The 19289-nt window shown below is 32.1% G+C and overlaps 1 protein-coding gene across 1 annotated transcript; it reads right to left on the bottom strand.

Moving 5' to 3' along the window:
• Positions 1-330: 330 nt before the first annotated feature.
• On the bottom strand, positions 331-11082 carry LOC128579096 (RNA-binding motif protein, X chromosome-like). The gene is made up of 9 exons (XM_053581367.1): positions 10974-11082; positions 10402-10508; positions 8132-8303; positions 6066-6212; positions 4448-4453; positions 3282-3390; positions 1778-1903; positions 1604-1690; positions 331-643 (listed from the first exon to the last, which is right to left on the bottom strand). The coding sequence occupies exons 1-9, from the start codon at positions 11080-11082 to the stop codon at positions 331-333; spliced, it is 1176 nt and encodes a 391-aa protein (XP_053437342.1).
• Positions 11083-19289: the final 8207 nt, after the last annotated feature.

The raw sequence follows: 19289 nt of genomic DNA, 5'->3' as shown, positions 1-19289 counted from the left end.
AGCACAATTAATTACTGAAACAAGTTTGCTTTAAAGTTGTATTATTCAGCACTCATATTAGACAGAAAATGGCATTTGATGACAATTTTTACTCGGAAAGTTTTAACATTACTTTTTAACAGGTAATTTCTACTTTCAATTAACATAACAATTATGCAATTATCTTGAACAATTCTTTCTTATGATCCAAAGAGATTCATGGAGGGAAAAGTAAGTATCGGCCACTCTCCCCAAAGCCAGGCTGTTTCTTTAATGGTAATCAACAATGGGAAATCACTACTTGAAATTTTTTACTAGCAAAGAAAGCTTGATACCCAATTTAGTGTATTTTTAGTATCTGTTTCGGACTCCTCGTTCAGATCGGCTTCCCCCACGACTTACTCTGGAAGCTCCACAACTTGAGCTACTATAAGACTCGTGAGAAGTAGGGTACACCCTATCCACAGAAGATGGAAGCCCTCTTTCCTGTCTGCCACCACGCTTACGACCACTGGAATAGACATCACTTCTGCTGCTTGAGTAACTCTCCCGATTTCCACCATGACCTCCACTACATCTATCTCGTGTGCTGCTATAAGCATCGTAACGACTGCTTCCACCATAAGTCACAGGAGGTCCACATGCAGGTGGTGCACCACGGGAGCTCCCTAAAAGATCAATTTAAAGAACAAAATTTACATTGAACTATATTAAACATTTTTGTTGCCATCATTAAAGTATGACTGAAGTTCAAGTACTAAGTACTGTATTTGGAAAAACTTGCTTTCAACTGCTTCTCCTGAGATGTTATTGAGGATGCTATAGTAGCTAAGAAATTGTAATTTAAAAGTTCACGAGTAATACTTTTTTAACCTGAAAAAGTTAAGGTAAATATTAGGCTGGATAAGTGGCTCATACCTGTTATTTTAGCACTTTGGATGGCTAAGGCAAGCGCATCAATTTGAGGCCAGGAGTTTAAAACCAGCCTGAACAACATAAAATAGTGACAGCCCACCTGGACAAAATATAAACAAAATTAACTAGACATGATTGTACATGCCTGTAGTTTCAGCTATTTGAGATAATGACATGAGAAGATTGCTGGACCTCAGAATTTTGTGGCTGCTTTCAGCCAAGATTATGCCACTGTACACCAGCCTAGGCAAGAAAAATAAATGCTTAATCACATGTTCTGAAAATAGGCTTACATTCTAACACTTCACTTTATTCCTATGTTTCACAATATTAAACACTTATTATCTCATATAAAGTGTTAAAATAATTTTTCTTCAATGGAGAAAAAGATGACACTACTCTTAAAAATAATATACCAAACTTACTTTAAAATTCAAAAAAATTCAAAAAATAATTAAAAGGCTAAATTGATAAATCCCCCTGACCCCGAGTAAAAACTCATTAAAAAAAAAAAAAATCCAGGCCATTAAACCTGACTCAATCATTTACAAGAATTTATACAAGTCAAACTGATCAACCAAACTAAAACTTCAAACCAAGAAATTCACTGAGTCATCAGTGTCTTCTTCACTTCACCACCTAAAGATGCTTCAAGCTTAACATTTAGGTACCTTGACTATTTAACACCTTGAATCAAAAAGTGGATTACTTACCATAACTCTCATATGCATAAGAGCCTCCACTTGAACGTTCAGAGTAATCCCTATCACGGCCTCGACTGTAGCCATCACGATTACTAAATTAAAAAATAGTTTTAATTAACATAAAAACAGATATTTTCAAGACTCTATTTAAAAATAATTAGAAGAGAATTTTTCAGTACCTATATCCTCTAGTAGAATGTTCCCTCCTTGAACTAGAATGGCCATAATCACGGTATGCATACTCTCTAGGTGGTGGAGCATAATCCTTGGTGTCTCGAGAACTTGGATAATTTCTATTTGAGTAACTTAAAAGCAGCAAATTAAAAATAAAAATATATATATATACACACACATATATTTATATACTGATAATATCCAAAACATAAATAACTCTTATACAATAAAAAAGTAAAGCACTTAAATATACTTTTCTACAAACAAAACATACAGATGGTGAAAAACACATGAGAAGCCCCTCTGTATAATTATTAGAAAAATCCAACTCTAAGCCAAAATGAGATACTAAAAATTTGAAAAGCAAAAATAACAAGTGTTGGAGAGGACACAGAAAGACATCTCTACATTGTTGGTAGAGATACAAAATGGGAGAACTGCTCTAGATAATTGTCTTAGCCCAACAATAAATTAAACAATTATACTAAGACCCAGAAATCCCACTCTTAAAAATAATTGAGAACTGAGATAACACCTGAAAGGCTATGTTAACCACTGTGATAAAAATGTGTCAAATGGTTTATGAAGCGAGTGTATGATACCCCATGATCATATCAATGTATACAGTTATGATTTAATAAAAAAAAAAAAGAAAAGTTTTCAAATATTTGTATATGAATGGTTCATAGCAGTTCTATTGTAGAAACAACCCAAACAAATTAATGGGTAACTGACTGACATACAATGAAGTATTATTTAGCTATAAAAATAGTAAAATAGTGATACATGTAATAAGGTAGATGAACATAGAACACATTATACAAGAAACAAAAGGTCATGTATTTTTTTATCCTATCAATATGAAACTGCTCAGAATAGTTTAATTTGATAAAGACAACAAAGACTGGTATGTGCCAGAAACAGAAGGAAACAAGAGAATGAGAGTGATCACCTAAGTGGTAATGGGGTTTCAGTTTGGGGTGATGAAAATGTCCTGAAATTAGACAGAGATGGCTGTTGTATAACACAGAACATATAAAATGTAACTGAAATGTTCACTTCAAAATATTTAAATTTATATTTATGTGAATTTCACCTTAACAAAAATATAAACTATTTGTATATGTGTATGTATGTATGCGTGTATATATATATATATATATATATATATATATATATATATATATATATATATATATATATTTTTTTTTTTTTTTTTTTTTTTTTTTTTTTTTTTGTAGAGACAGAGTCTCACTGTATCGCCCTTGGGTAGAGTGCCGTGGCGTCACACGGCTCACAGCAACCTCCAACTCCTGGGCTTACACGATTCTCTTGCCTCAGCCTCCTGAGCAGCTGGGACTACAGGTGCCCGCCACAACGCCCGGCTATTTTTTTGTTGCAGTTTGGCCGGGGCTGGGTCTGAACCCGCCACCCTCGGCACATGGGGCCGGCGCCCTACTCACTGAGCCACAGGTGCCGCCCTATACATTTATTTATTTATTTTTTTACCTTTCTTTTACTGCATAACCATCATCTCTTGGTGACATGTAGTCATCTCTCCGGGAAGACACTGATTCTCTGCGTGGAGCACCTCCATAATTCTCTCTCCCACGTGAGACTGGAAATTTAATTTTAAAATGATTACGTAAGTATAAAGCTGGAATGTACGAAGAAAAATAATCTAAAATATTGTTTTTCCCTCTTGAATGATTGAATCTACCTCCTTAATACTTCTTACATCTGTCAACACTTCCCCCTTGTCAACTGTCTTATTTCTTTTCTAGAGATGGATGAAATACGACAATTGACACGGGGGAAGAGTTTTATTACTTAAAAAGCCTCTTTAATATCTTGCCTTCACTCAGAATTTATTCTATTTCTCTTTATATTACTCCCACTGAAGTTATTACAATCCTGGTTAACACTGTTCTATGGAACCTCAAAGACCACAAAACTATATAAATTTATCATAACTTAAGTGTCAAAAACTACTTCTATTTAACCTCCATCTTTTCAATTTAAGCGAATTATTTTAAGGCCCCAGAATGCACCATTGATGTGACTTCATAGTTTTTGTGCATATTGACACTATATTTATAAAAATCAGTGTCCTTTGGGACTTAACAGCAAGACAGCTTACATTGGCTCATGCCTGTGATTCACACTATTGGAGGCCATAGTCGGAGAATTTAGGCCAGGAATTTGGTCTACAGAGTAAGACCCCATAACAATTTTTTTAAATTATCCAGATGTAAAGCATGTGTCTGTAGTCCTAGTAACTTCAGAGGGAAGATGGGAACCTTGGGACCAGGAATTGAGGGTATAATTGATCTATGATCACAACACTGAACTCAAGCCCAGGTGAGAGTGACACACTCTCTCAAAAAATAAAAAGGCAAAGTAATCTATAAATAACTCTTAATTTGATGTGTTAAATAATTATTCCATTAATGATCAGTTAAATTCTCCTTTGCATATCCTATTTCATTGTTTCTTCCTTTGAATTTATTATACAGTTTCTTCAAGGCCAGATCTTCTTATAAAGCTTGAGCCAATCATTCATTCCTAGTTTGTAAAAACTCATTCTTAATGGTTAAAACCTGCTCCAGGTGGGCGGTGCCTGTGGCTCAAAGGAGTATGACACTGGCCCATATGCCGGAGGTGGCAGGTCAAACCAGGCCCTGGCCAAAAACTGCAAAAAAAAACTACTCCAGGCAAAAGCTATTCTCTTACCCTTTTAATTTCTTCCACCTAACTTACTAATGAATATTCTCAGTCAGAACATCCAAAATCTTGTGTTTACTGATTAAAGTTTAATTAATGAAGCTAGGTATTTGACTACTGACTTATCTAAAAGTAATGAATTTGAAATATATTATATAGCTTTTGTTATTATCGCTATGTTGATTTCTACTGCATATAAACACTATTAGTGGTTTCATTTAGGCCTTATACCTCTTTTAAAATAGGAAAATTTTCTCCTATAATATTCTCTCCATGTGCTAATAATTCTTAGTCCTATTTCTTAGAGGAGACTCTTTCAACTTAGTTTCATGTGTTCACTGGTTAATTTATTAATGAAAATGTACGAGCTATATTCTGAAGTCAAGAGTCAAATCTTAGCCTTGTTGATCTCCAACTTCCTGCCCTATCAAAGATCCAGAGAAACACTAAAATTCTTTACTCAGATTTAAGTATTAGACTGTTTTCTCAAACTTGTTTAGTTTTTATATTGTTTTTCTTCATTTTCTGTTCCCATGCAGTATTTTTTACATCATTCTCAAAATTATCATTTCTTCTATTAAAACTATTATTTATCTTGTGCTTGTTTTAAATTTTCTCCTTAAACCATGTCAAATTATCCAGAAGTACCATTATATTAGGATTTAATATCTCTGTAAAGTCTTAATGATTAATGTCTTCTTTATATTTCACAACTATGATTTTTACAGATAACTTAAAATGGCTGACTCTAAGTCTACTAATGTCTTCTTTATATTTCACAACTATGATTTTTAAAGATAACTTAAAATGGCTGACTCTAAGTCTACTTTTCATACTTATAAATTTATTTTTAAATATTATCTAAGCCCACAGTGACTTTTTTCCTGCTAAGTTATTTTATATACCTTCACATATTTTAGTATTCTCACATAACCAAAAATAATTTCTTGCATGAGGCATTATTGTGATCTTAGAAACTGAATATGTAGACTAGGACACAGACACACTATTAATAAGAGTCATAAGAGATGAAAAAAATCATGTTGAGGATAAGGATGTATCCACCAACATATGTATTTAAAATAAAACATCATAATTCAAACAAAGAAAAGGAAAACAATGGCAAATTTGAATTATGGTTTATAATTAAAGAAACAAGCTGGTCAAAATACACAATATTACTACCCAACTGTTCAGAAAATTCTTTCACAGAACTTTCATCATTTTCATGAAAATCCTCATCTTAAACCTATGTGAAAAAGCCTACTCATGGACTGTTGATAGAAACTCTAAGAATTACGAGAAATGCAGTAACAAACATAGAATTAAAAGAAATGCTTCCCCACTGTAATGTTAATCACTTATGCTTCTACAATTAAGCTTTAGTACTTCCTCACCATAAAGTTTAAAACTTATCTAATGAGATATTAAATAAGCTAGTGAACAGAAAATATACCAGTGTGTTTCACTTCTTAATTTGTTCCTTCAATTTAAAGTTAAATACCGAGTTGACAATAGTTCATTTTCACTCATAAGAAACTGATGTCTTTTCTAATGGATAGTATTTACCTCGTCCTCCCATACCACTATTGGTTTTTGCCGGAGCAGAAGATCTTTTAGGAGGAGGACCTCCACTTCTTGAAGATGGACCTCTTTTCACTGGAAAGAGTCCCTTAGAAGAACTCATGCTGAGATTAACAGTATATTCATCATCATCTGTTTTTTAAAACAAAACCTTAGTAAGTTAAGGGGCATCACATTTAGCAAATGGCTAAAAGTTTTTGTTACTGTTTATAAATTTTAACTACATTTTAAGAACTTAAGAATTCATTATTTTTTTCTATTTTCTTATGTGACAAAAGTATTAATATAACACTTAAAGAAAAAAGTCTATTTTGGAAAACTGAGAAAAACAACTAGAATATAGAGAAATAGAGCTCTTATCAGTTGTAACTAGAAAAAAGTTTTAAGTATTAGAAAGAAAAAGATAAATAATTCTTCAAATAACTCAGGAAGTTTTTTCAAAAATCTATTATAAAAAATAAACCAAAAATATACAAACATAAACACAATTAGCCAGAACTATCAAAAGATGATGCACCAGAAAAATTGATTATCTACAGTATTTCCTAACGTATAATTTTGTAATCCATTTATAAAACAATGCTCATCTATTTAGTACATTCTAATTTTAACAGTGTGGCTCAGTGAGTAGGGCGCCAGCCCCATATGCCAAGGGTGGCGGGTTCAAACCCAGCCCCGGCCAAACTGCAACCAAAAAAAAAAAAAATAGCCGGGCGTTGTGGTGGGCGCCTGTAGTCCCAGCTGCTTGGGAGGCTGAGGCAAGAGAATCGCGTAAGCCCAAGAATTAAGAGGTTGCTGTGAGCCGTGTGACGCCAGGGCACTCTATCTGAGGGCGGTACAGTGAGACTCTGTCTCTACAAAAAAAAAAAAAAAAAGAATAAAAAAATTATTTTTATCAAACTAGAAAAAAAGTTACATATATTCAAACTCCCTAATATTGTCACATGTAAGAAAATGCATTCTCATTGTGGCAGAGAAACTTTAAACTTGATTCTTAAAATCAGTTTAATGAAAGAAAACAAAACAAATCCTGTTTCTTTTTTTTTTAAGAGACAGAGTCTCACTTTATCTCACTCTACCCTCAGTAGAGTGCGATGGCATCACAGCTCACAGCAACCTCCAACCCCGGGGTTTAGGCGATTTTCTTGCCTCAGCCTCTGGAGTAGCTGGGACTACAGGCACCCACCACAACACCCAGCTATTTTTTTGTTGCAGTTTGTTCGGGGCCAGGATTGAACCCACCACCCCTGAATCCTGTTTCTTAAAAGTAAACATGCAATTCCACTTTCAAAAAATGTCTCAGATGAATTGCACATCAAACTAGCAAATCTTGAAGCTATTTGATTACTGAACATTAGTTAAGATACAATAAATATTGTTTGACATAAATGTCTTTCACTTTATCATAATGGTTCCTAGATAGTATTTTCAGTGACTCATTCCCCTCACACATACAGCAAAGACACACATATAACCCCAAGCAGTGTTTTTTTTAAGATTTTTCTTGAGTTAAAGACACCTTTGAGAAACAAAAATTCTACTTTCTTTAATCAAAATTTCTTTACAGGAAGGCTAACGTACAAATTCTCCACACAGAATGAAAGAAATTGATTTGCATAGATCTTTGCATATGGATGCAGCAAGAAGGAAACCATTTCTTTCTGTTCTCTGTATGATCTTCAAAATTCCCTAATATTTTAATGACAAAAGTCAGAGGAAGTTCTTAGTCCCAAATGATAGAATTCTAACATAATAGAAGTTCTGCAGAAAACTTGTATCATCAGTAAAGACAATTAGGATTTGTGATAAACAAAAGCTGAAATTTATATAGTTCACTGAAAAGTAATTAAGATTTTATAAATAGTAGACAACATTTCAATCAAATAATTCATAAAATAATTCTTCGGTATTTAGGAGTAATTTTAATATTAATAATGTTGATTTTTTTGGTCCAGAAAGGAAATATATAAAAATTGAGAAATTTCTGTGTATGTATTTAAACTTATTGTCTTTGAATCCTATGGATTCCCTCTTATATTTTAAAACATTACCCATGTGTCCTCCACGTGGACGCCCTCTTGATCCTCCACTTCCTCCTCTTCCACATCTCAGATTTCTTGGAGGGCCTCTGTTTCTTGAAGGAGGTGGTGGTCTCTGTCTACCACCACTTTCAAAAGATGGTTTGTTGGCTTGCTCTACTTTAATTGCTTTTCCATCCAAAGACTTAAACGAAAGGATAAAAAGTATATTATCATTAAGATTATATCACCTTTAACTCAAACACATTTTACAAGCTTTATTTTATGATAACTATTATCAAGATTAATGATTTTCCCCAAAAATTTTTTTCTAAAATGCTCATGTCTTTCACAGGCCAAATTATAAGCCATTTAATTAGTAAATGCCTTCCATGATGCCACTGGACATGACAATATTTGAGCTTATTAAAATTCATTGAAATGTCCTATATTTGAAAAGTCCTGATATAACACCAAAAAAGGATAATAATATCATTCTAAGGAAGTTAGCACATTTTCTATAATAAACTCACTTCATCCTTGTATTCTCATCATTCATTTAAACTTTTGTGTCCCAAGGGAACATTAAAGGTTCAACAATAACATTTATTTATTATTCAAAGTGATGAGTCTTTTATTTTGTTCTATTAAAATTTTAGAAAAATCTCCCAATATGATTTTTAGTTCTGTATTTACCATAGTTTTAGTTATTTTATAACTAAGAAGTAACTATTATAGCACTCCATGCTATTTGTAAAAAACACTTAAAGGTCCTAATCGTACAATAACTACCCACAGTAATTTCTGAAAACACAAAGAAGCTGTAATTTCATACAGAATACTCAGGTAACTTTGTATTATTTTAGGAAAATCCTAAATCCTCACTCTCTACAGCAAGACCTCTGGTATGAACATTTTCCTACTTCCCACTATCAACAGACACAGAGCTAGTTCCTACCTTAGGCTTAATTTGCTATTTGCTATTTCTGTATCCTAAATATTTTTGCCAGATTTGTGAATGGCTGCTTTATTCTCAGCTTTCAGGAGTCAGCCAAAATTCCTAGATCTTTGTACATAAAGACACTGGCCATCCCTTGTTCAAACTCTAACTAGTTTTCCTTAGCATTCATGTGGATATGAAGTTAACATTTATGATTACTTCTGTATTTTACTTTCAATATAAACATCCACAAAAAAGGAGGTAGTTTGTCTTATTCATTACCATTTTTCCAGGTGCTACATAAATATCTGACACACAGGAGACACTTGACGGATTATGTTTTGGATGAAGGTTTAGAAATAATGACTACACCAAATACCTGTTTCTTTGTACTTGAAAAGTAGAGGAGAAAAAAATATTATCAATTATTATTCATAAGTCAAATTCATCTTTGTATCTATCATAGAATTGTGAGCCAAACACAATGTTTAGTTTCTACCAAACCTGAAAACATCAAAGTAAAAAGTCAATAACATCATGTCTGCAACATACTGAACTCAGCAATGGATTACAAAAATAAAAGCACACTAAAAAAACTTAACAGTCATCAAATTAATACATGGTAGAGACAGTAAAAAAATATCTATAATATATAATGAGTAAGAAATAAAGGATTTTTGGAGAAAATAATGCAAGAGCCCAGAATGGGATGACTTTGCAATGTTGAAGATTACTGAGAAATTTAAGGGCTCCAGGACAAACAATTCTTAAAATTCAAATCCAAGAGTAAAGAAACCATCTGTTAAATCAGGAACAGCCCTGAATCTCTACTGTAAATAAAGATTAATTATTCATCTTACAAAATTCATTATGGCTACAGAACACAAAGAGTAAAGGAGAGAAGAGCAAAGTTAAAGTTAAGGGTACTGATTACTTATTGTTACCCACCTTCAATTTGAGCATTATTATATTCTGTTAGGAAGAACATCTCTTTGAAATGTGAAAGTATCATGCAAATAAGATTTTCTTATAAACATTACCCAGAATAACAAGAAGAAACATTGCCTATTAGATCTTTCTAGGATTACATGCTATATAAGTACTTTCATCAATTGCAATTGCTTTTTTATAATATTAATCTGTTTCTCTTATCCTTGTAAGTTTTGAAGCTTCTTGAAACCTAAAAGCCTAATTACACTTATATAGGAATATTAACATAAAAATAATTTTAATGGACAAAATATTTATTCAGACTCCTAATTATAATTTTGAGCAATATGTGGCAAAATTAGTAATGGTTATCGAATTTTGTCTCATATGCTTTTAATAATACCTTAGTAAAAAAAAAAATTAAGATTCTCACCTTTCCATTCATTTCTTTAGCAGCATCCTTAGCATCAGCAGGGCTCTCAAAAGTAATAAATGCAAAGCCTCTAGACTTGTTGGTTTCCCAATCCTTCATCAAAAGAACTGTAATACATGTAAATCTTTTAATTTACATATTTTCAATATAAAGTTGAACTTCCTATATTTTCAAAATTAATAATTCTTTAACAATTTCTCACAAAGCCTCCTTAACCTAAGTTGAACCCCTGGACGTGGTAAAATACTAGCCACTATAAAATTACATTAGACCCCAAACTATATTATCAATATTATTCTATTCTGACATGTATATTCTGTTAAAGTTACAGTACTAACTCTACTATCAGCCTTTATCATTCCTTTTCATATCCTACCTGCACATCAAATTTATTGTTTTCTCTTCTCAGTAGGATATTCTTGGCAGACCCTTTACTCATGGCATTTTTTTTTTCAAGTAAAAAATAGAAATGTAAACATAGTCATGAAAGTAAAGAAAAAAAATCTGGCTGTTCAATGAAATAAATTTGGTATCTATTTAACTTTGAACAGATACAAATTTTTAAGAATTACCTTCTGCTATACGGCCATATTTCCCAAATACTGCTTCCAGAGTCTTTTCATTGGTCTCTATATTGAGGCCTCCTATGAACAGTTTCCCAGGTCGATCTGCTTCCACCATTTTGCTGTAAAATGTTAAAAAAAAATTAATATATGCAACAAAATTAATCCAAAAGGATAAAATTTTATTACACGGTGTTTTAACACTCAAGTACCACACAAAGGCTAACTTTTTTAATGATTACCTAAAAACTGAAACTTTTAACTGGTGCAGTAAAAAGGAACACTGACCTAATAAGACAAAATATTCAATTTGTGTCATGTAAAAACTAAATTGGAAAAGTTAATATGGTTTTTCAACCTGAAATACGTAAACTGACTCTTTTAAAATTTTAATTGAAAAATAATAGTATACATTTATGAGGTATAATGTGATATTTTGACATTCATGTACACTACAAAATAATTAAATCAAGCTATTTAATATATTCAAAATCAATTTACATTTTTTGGTATTAAGAATATTTAAAAAATACTCCATCCAGGCACCGTGCATGTAGCTCAGGGTATAGAGCGCCAGCCACATACACCAAAGCTGGCGGATTTGGGCTTGAACCCAGCCTGCTAAACACCAACACCTGCAACAACAAAATTGCCCGGCGTCCTGGAGGGCGCCTGTAGTTCCAGCTGCTTGGGAGGCTGAGGTAAGAGAGTCGCTTAAATCCAAGAGTTTGAGGTTTTTTGTAACGCCAAGGCACTGTACCGAGAGTGACATTAGTGAGATTCTGTCTCAAAAAAAAAAAAGAAAAAATTATTTTTTATATATATATAGGTTTATATATATATATAAATACAAAAATTATTATATATATATTTCCATCCGATTTTAAGTACACATTATTTAAAAACAAACAAAAAAACCCCCAAAGTGACCATGGTATTTTAATCTAAAATAAAAGCGACAAAAACAAAGTTCTAGGCGGCGCCCACAGCTCAGTGGATAAGGCGCCAGCCACATACACCGAAGCTGGCGGATCTGAATTTGAACTCGGCCAGCTAAACAACAACAACAAAACAGCCAGGCGTCCTGGAGAGTGTCTTGTGGTTCCAGCTACTTGAGAGGCTGAGGGAAGAGAATCACTTAAACCCAGCAGTTTGAGGTTGGTGTGAGCTGTGACGCCACGGCACTTTACCGAGGGTGACACAGTGAGATTCTGTCTCAAAAAATTTATATATGTATATAATATATTTAATATAAATTTATATATATACAATATAAATATAAATTTAAATACATATATTGACATATATAAATTTAAAAATATATATTTAACTAAAAATATAAATATTTATTATAAATATTTAAATGTATTTAGTATATTTATTAAATGTATAAAATATCTTTTTAATAATTATAATAAATCATACATTACATATTAATATATTTTAATATATTAATGTATATTTAGATATTTTAAATATATATTTAAATATATATTTGAATTTATCTGAAATATACATTAATATAGAATATAATATTTTGATATTTATTATTATATTGTTAGTATAATATTTTTACATATTAATATATAAAACTGTATTATATATGACATATTTTATATATATAATATATATATACATATTCCATCCAATTTGAAGTACCCATTATTTAAAAACAAACCAAAAAAAAGCCCTCAAAGTGACCACGGTATTTTAATCTAAAATAAAAGCAACAGAAACAAAGTTCAAGGCGACGCCCGAGCTCAGTGGGTAAGGTGCCAATCACATACACCCAAGCTGGAGGATTTGAGTCTGAACCCGGCCAGCTAAACAAAGACACCTACAACCACAAAATAGCCGGGCGTCCTGGAAGGCGACTGTAGTTCCAGCTATTTGGGAGGCTTTGAGGCAAGAGAATCGCTTAAACCCAAGAGTTTGAGGTTGCATTGAGCTGTGACGTCACAGCATGTACCGAGGGTGACACAGTGAGACTCTGTCTCAAAAAAAATTTTTTTAATATATATATACGTAATATATATGAAATATATATTTAATATACATTTAAATATACAGAAAATATAAAGATATATAAATTTAAATATATATGTAAAATATAAATATATAAATACATATTTAAATTATAATTTATATACAATATTTTTAATTGTATTCATAATAATGCATTAATTGTTAATATAAGATATTACACATTAATATATAAATATATATTATGTATGATACATATTTTTATATATCAAATATATATATATTACATCCAATTTTTTTTTTTATTATTACATCCAATTTGAAGTGCACATTATTTAAAAATAAACAAACTAAAAAAACTCAAAGTGACCATAGTATTTTATTTTATTTTATTATTATTTTTCTTTTTTTGGAGAGACAGAGTCTCGCTTTATCACCCTCGGTAGAGTGCCATGGCATCACACCGCTCACAGCAACCTCCAACTCCTGGGCTTAAGCGATTCTCTTGCCTCAGCCTCCCGAGTAGCTGGGACTACAGGCGCCCGCCACAACGCCCAGCTATTTTTTGGTTTGCAGTTCAGCCGGGGCCGGGTTTGAACCCGCCAACCTCGGTATATGGGGCCTGTGCCCTACCAACTGAGCCACAGGCGACCATAGTATTTTAATATAAAATAAAAGCAACAGAAACAAAGTTCTAGGTGGCGCTCATAGCTCAGTGGGTTAAGATGCCAGCCACAAACACTAACCCTGGCAGATTTGAGTCCCAACCCGCCTGCTAAACACAGACACCACAAAACAGCCGTTACGTTCTGGAGGGCGCCTTCAGTGCGCCTGCAGTTCCATCTACTTGGTAGTCTGAGGCAAGAGACTCGCTTAAATCCAAGAGTTTGAGGTTACTATAAGCTGTGACGCCACGGCACTGTACCGACTTGTGACATAGAGAGACTTTGCCTCAAAAAAACAAAACAAACAAACAAAAAAATATATATATAATATATTAAATATACATTTCATATAAATTTAAAAATATAAAATATAAAAATATAAATTTAAATATATAATATAAATGTAAATTGAAATATATGAATATAAATAAATTTAAATATATAAAATATAAATATACATTAAAATTTATATTAAATATGCATTAATATATAATTATATTATAATATTAACTATATTCGAAACAATTACTATATAATTATGTTTACATATTAATATATAAAATGTATATAGTATCCGATATATATTTTATATATGTATATATAAATATATATATTCCATCCAATATGAAGTGCACATTATTTAAAAACAAAAACTCCAAAGTGACCCTAGTATTTTAATCTAAAATAAAGCAACAAAAACAAAGTTCTAGGTGGCGCCCGTACTTCAGTGGGTAAGGCGCCAGCCACAAACACCCAAGCTGGCAGATCTGAGTCCGAACACGACCTGCTACAGAACCACACCTATGACAACAAAATGACCGGGCATCCTGGAGGGCGCTTGTAGTTCTATCTACTTGGGAGGCTGAAGCAAGAGAATAGCTTAAACCCAAGAGTTTGAAGTTGCTGTGACCTGTGATAGCACAGCACTGTACCGAAGGTGACATAGTGGGATAGTGGGACTCTGTCTCAAAAAAATTATATATATATATATATATACACACACATATATATATATAATACATATTAAATATATATTTTAATATAAATTTAATATGTATATTAAATATACATATAATATAAATATATTAATATATACATTTGACTATATATTAAATATACACTAATATATAATATATTAATTATAATTATACAAATAGTTTTATATAGTATATTAATTATATTAATAAAATACATTAATATTATATATTTTTTATATGTACATGTAAAATATATATTTTTTCCATCCAGTTTGAAGTACACATTATTTAAAAACAAAGAAAAAAACCCCAGAGTGACCACAGTATTTTAATACAAAATAAAAGCAACAGAAACAAAGTTCTAGGCGGCGCCCGCAGCTCAGAAAGGCGCCAGCCCCATACACAGGAGCTGGAAGATTTGAGTCAGAACCCGACCTGCTAAACAACCACACTTGCAGCAACAACATCGCCAGGCTTCTTGGAAGGCGCCGGTAGTTCCTGCTACTTGGGAGGCTAAGGCAAGATAATCACTTAAACCCAAGAGTTTGAGGTTGCTGTGAGCTGTGAGGCACGGCACTGTACAAAGAGTGACATAGTGAGACTCTGTCTCAGAAAAAAATAATTTTTTTAAGATATATATAAGATTAATATATATTAAAATATATATTTAAATTTACTTTAAATATATATTAATATTATGTATTATATGTCAAATATATATTATTTTTTCCATCCAATCTTAAGTACACATTATTTTAAAACAAATAAACAAAAAAACCTAAAGTGACCATAGTATTTTAATCTAAAATAAAAGCAACAGAAACAAAGATCTGGGCAGCACCCATAGTTCAGTGGGTAAGACGCCAGCCACACACAAGGAGGCTGGCGGGTTCAAACCTGGACCCCACCTGCTAAACAACAATGAAAATTTCATAAGAAAAATACCCAGGCGTCTACTTGGGAGGCTGAGGCAAGAGAATCGCTTAAGCCCAAGAGTTTGAGGTTTCTGTGAGCTGTGATGCCACAGCACTGTACTAAAGGCACTCTACTCTGTCTCCCTCCACCCCCCCCACACACAATATATATGTGTGTGTATATATTATATATATATATATATGTATGTATATGTTATATATATATATTTTATAATTTGAAGTACACATTATTTAAAAAAAGCGCTTTTTTATAAATATTATATGTATATACATTCTGTCCAATCTAAAGTACACATTAAAAAACATACAACAAAGTGCTTTTTTATATATAAAAAATTATATATATACATATATATATTCCATCCAATTTGAAGTACACATTATTTAAAAACAAAATAAAAAAAACCCAAAGTGACCATAGTATTTTAACCGCAAATAAAAGCAAAAGAAACAAAGTTCTAGGCGGCGCCTGTAGCTCAGTGAATAAGGCGCTAGCCACATAAACGGAGGCTGGCGGATTCGAACCTGCATCACGGCTGCTAAACAACCACAACTGCAACAACAAAATAGGCTCATGGCGGGCGCCTACAGTCCCAACTACTTGGAGGCTGAGGCAAGAGAATTGCTAAAGCCCAAGAGTTAAGGGTGACATAGACTTGCTAAAAAAAAAGCAAAAAAACAAAACAAAACAAAAAACAATGTTCTAAATTGTGCATACATCCAATATTTTACAAACTGTATTTCAAATACTAAATAATAAAAACCAGAAACCAAGGGAAGACTTTGTTAAGGCAAACGTGAACTTATTTACAGTTTGGCATTAAAGTAGTAACGCCATTTGAGATACAAAAATTTGACCATTTCTCTCAAGCAATTCAGAATTTTATTATATGATGCTTATCTGTCCAACTTTTTGTTATTAAACTGGTTAAACATCTATGGTATAACTTTCAACTAGGCCAGCATTCTCAAAAAAAAGCCGTTAAAAAACGCGCGCACATGAAACAAAATGGCGCCTTAGCCTGGCATCTGACAAACAATTCCTAACTGCCAGTCGCAACGTGAGGGAGAACAAAAAGAATGCCAAACTTCAAGGAGGGCTAAAGAACTTAACAAAAACTAGTTTACTTGTATTTTCAAGGGCATTAACAGTTCTCTATTCAACCAAATACCAGCACACTTAAAACACAACCCCCACTTACAATCCGGAAATTTCCCGCGTTTTTATCTACGACTAGAACAAACACTGGAAATTCAGGACATTTTTATGAAATCAACACTCAAACCCTCTAGATGCACAAGCGTACACACGTACATACATGTAATAACGTAATTAAACAATCAAACATTTAATATTTCCAAGAAACGCCTGAGAGAAAATCAAAATCTGATTTACCACATTTTAACTAGTCATAGGAAACGACTTAACTACAAATTCTTTATCTTGAATAAAAAATGAGTCTTTTTTTTCCTAAAATTCCGAATTACTTACGTCCTCGATCTTCTCAGCTGCCCCTTGCAAGCTTACCAGAGCCACTACCGGCTAAACTAGCAGTGAACCGCAGCTGCGCAAACCTTTATATAGTGGCTTCAAACCGGATGTGACTTATGGGTAAGCCGCAGAGGAAGTAGGGAAGCGGCAGCACAGAAAATAAAGGACTCATGCGCAGAGAAATACAAGGGGCGGGGGAGGCGCGGGAAACCTAGCGAAAATTAAAACTTTAAAACATGGTATCTATTATCTTTGCATTATTTACTGTATGCATTATTTACATTTTTTATGTTATACTGAAGGAAAAAGTACATTTGTATTACATAACGGTATAAAACAACTGAAATTTACTTTTGGCTATTTAACTATAATCTGTCTGCATAATTATCATGATCATTATTATATAGACCTATAATTAAAAAGCACAACCCTTACAATTTGATTACTTAAAAGTCAAAGTGAATAACGGTGAATTATATTATATTAAAACAATATCTATTGTATTTTATTTATGCTTTTACCAATTATGAACTACTTAAAATTTCTGTAGGTATCGTCCTCCTTGTGTGTGCGTTAATATTTTAATTTTCCTTTCCAATACGTTTCTTATAGATGAATAAGCCAACAATGAATCAATGCTCCAAAGGTAAAATTAATTCTATACATTTGTACATAGTTTAGAAAATTTGTTTTAAAACTGCAGTTACCAGAATGTTAACATTAGCATTAGTTTCTCTTTGACTGAAAACTCACTGTATTTAACATGTTATCCAAATATTTTTCACATTCTTACACTGTATTTAACATGTTATCCAAATATTTTTCACATTCTTAAAACATTAATTTTACTTTGACTTTGTCAACATTATAGATTATCTTTCTTTCTTTCTTTTTCATTCTAAACAGGTAAAGTTTGCTCTTTGTTTCAATTGAGTTTCTTTGAGAAAAGGAATATTTAAAATAATGTGGTAACTAATATTATGAATAATGAAACACTATAGTCTAGTGAATTGTTAATTTGTATAAATAATATATGAATAATTTATCCAGTAAGGGGAAACTGTTGGAAAAGAAGAAATTGAAATATCTTAGCATGTTGTGATTGGTGGTATGAGAAAATGGCCCAGAAGTTTATACAAAAAGATGAAGATAACCTTGGTGCAGTGGCTGACACTTTAATACAGGCACTTTGAGAGGCTGAGGCAGTAGCTTGAGTCGAGAGCTTGAGACCAGGCTGAGCAACATAGTGAACTTGTCTATGAAAAAAAAAAAAAATTAGAAAAAGTAGCTAGGCATTTTGGTTCCTGCCTGTCATGCAAGCTACTTGGGAGAAGGCGCACAAGAGATTGAAGTTGGAGCCTCTAACTTTATTTTATTTATTTATTTATTTATGTTTTACATGTGGTCTTGTTCTGTTACAAGGGCTAGAATGAAATAGTGTCTGAGCACCTGCACACTAGCCTTAATAAAAGAGCAAGACCATGTCTAAAACATTAAAAAAAAATAAATAAAAATAAATAAATAAATAAATAAACTTAGTTAATATTTATAATTCCTATAACATCGTTTTTATTATGCCCTTTTGCAAAATAGGAAAATTGTATTTCTTTAAAAATTATTTATTTAATTTAATTTATTTTATCAAATATTGTGACATGGATATACTGTTTAATGAAAATGTGGCAGCTATGTATGCCCACTATGCAGTGCTCCTAAGCCATAAAAGGAAATAAAATAATGTGTTTTCGAGAAGCTTGGATGGAACTGTAGAACATATGTTGAGTGAAATATTTCAGGAATGGAAAAGAAAACACATTATCTTTATATATAATATATTTATATTGTGAGCTAAACGATGGGTACCTGCCGCCACAAATTGATGAATAACACTTTAAAAGTTGCCTGTGATTTTAGTAATCTATTCCCTGAAAATCTAGTATCCAAACCAAGTGATCTCTCCACACATACTTTGTTCTTAAAGAAAAACAACTTAAATATAACTTAAATAAAAATAAAGTTATTTAATTCACTTTTTAGTTATGACATTAAAATATTTAGTCAAAAGTATTGATATGTATAATATACTATAATGCTTGTGATTACATAAAATGCAATGTTATGCAGAACAAGATAATAAGCTTCAACATTTAATAGCTGAGAAATGATTAGAAAGAATTAAAAACCCCAGATACAGTGACTTGTAGGGGATAAATATGAAAGAAAAAATGTTGCTGACAAATGAATAAATAAAACTATTTTGATATTATTTACAC

This window comes from Nycticebus coucang, chromosome Y (genome assembly GCF_027406575.1).
Source record: "Nycticebus coucang isolate mNycCou1 chromosome Y, mNycCou1.pri, whole genome shotgun sequence".
NCBI classification, from domain to species: domain Eukaryota; kingdom Metazoa; phylum Chordata; class Mammalia; order Primates; family Lorisidae; genus Nycticebus; species Nycticebus coucang.
This window is presented reverse-complemented; position numbering and strand designations above follow the sequence as displayed.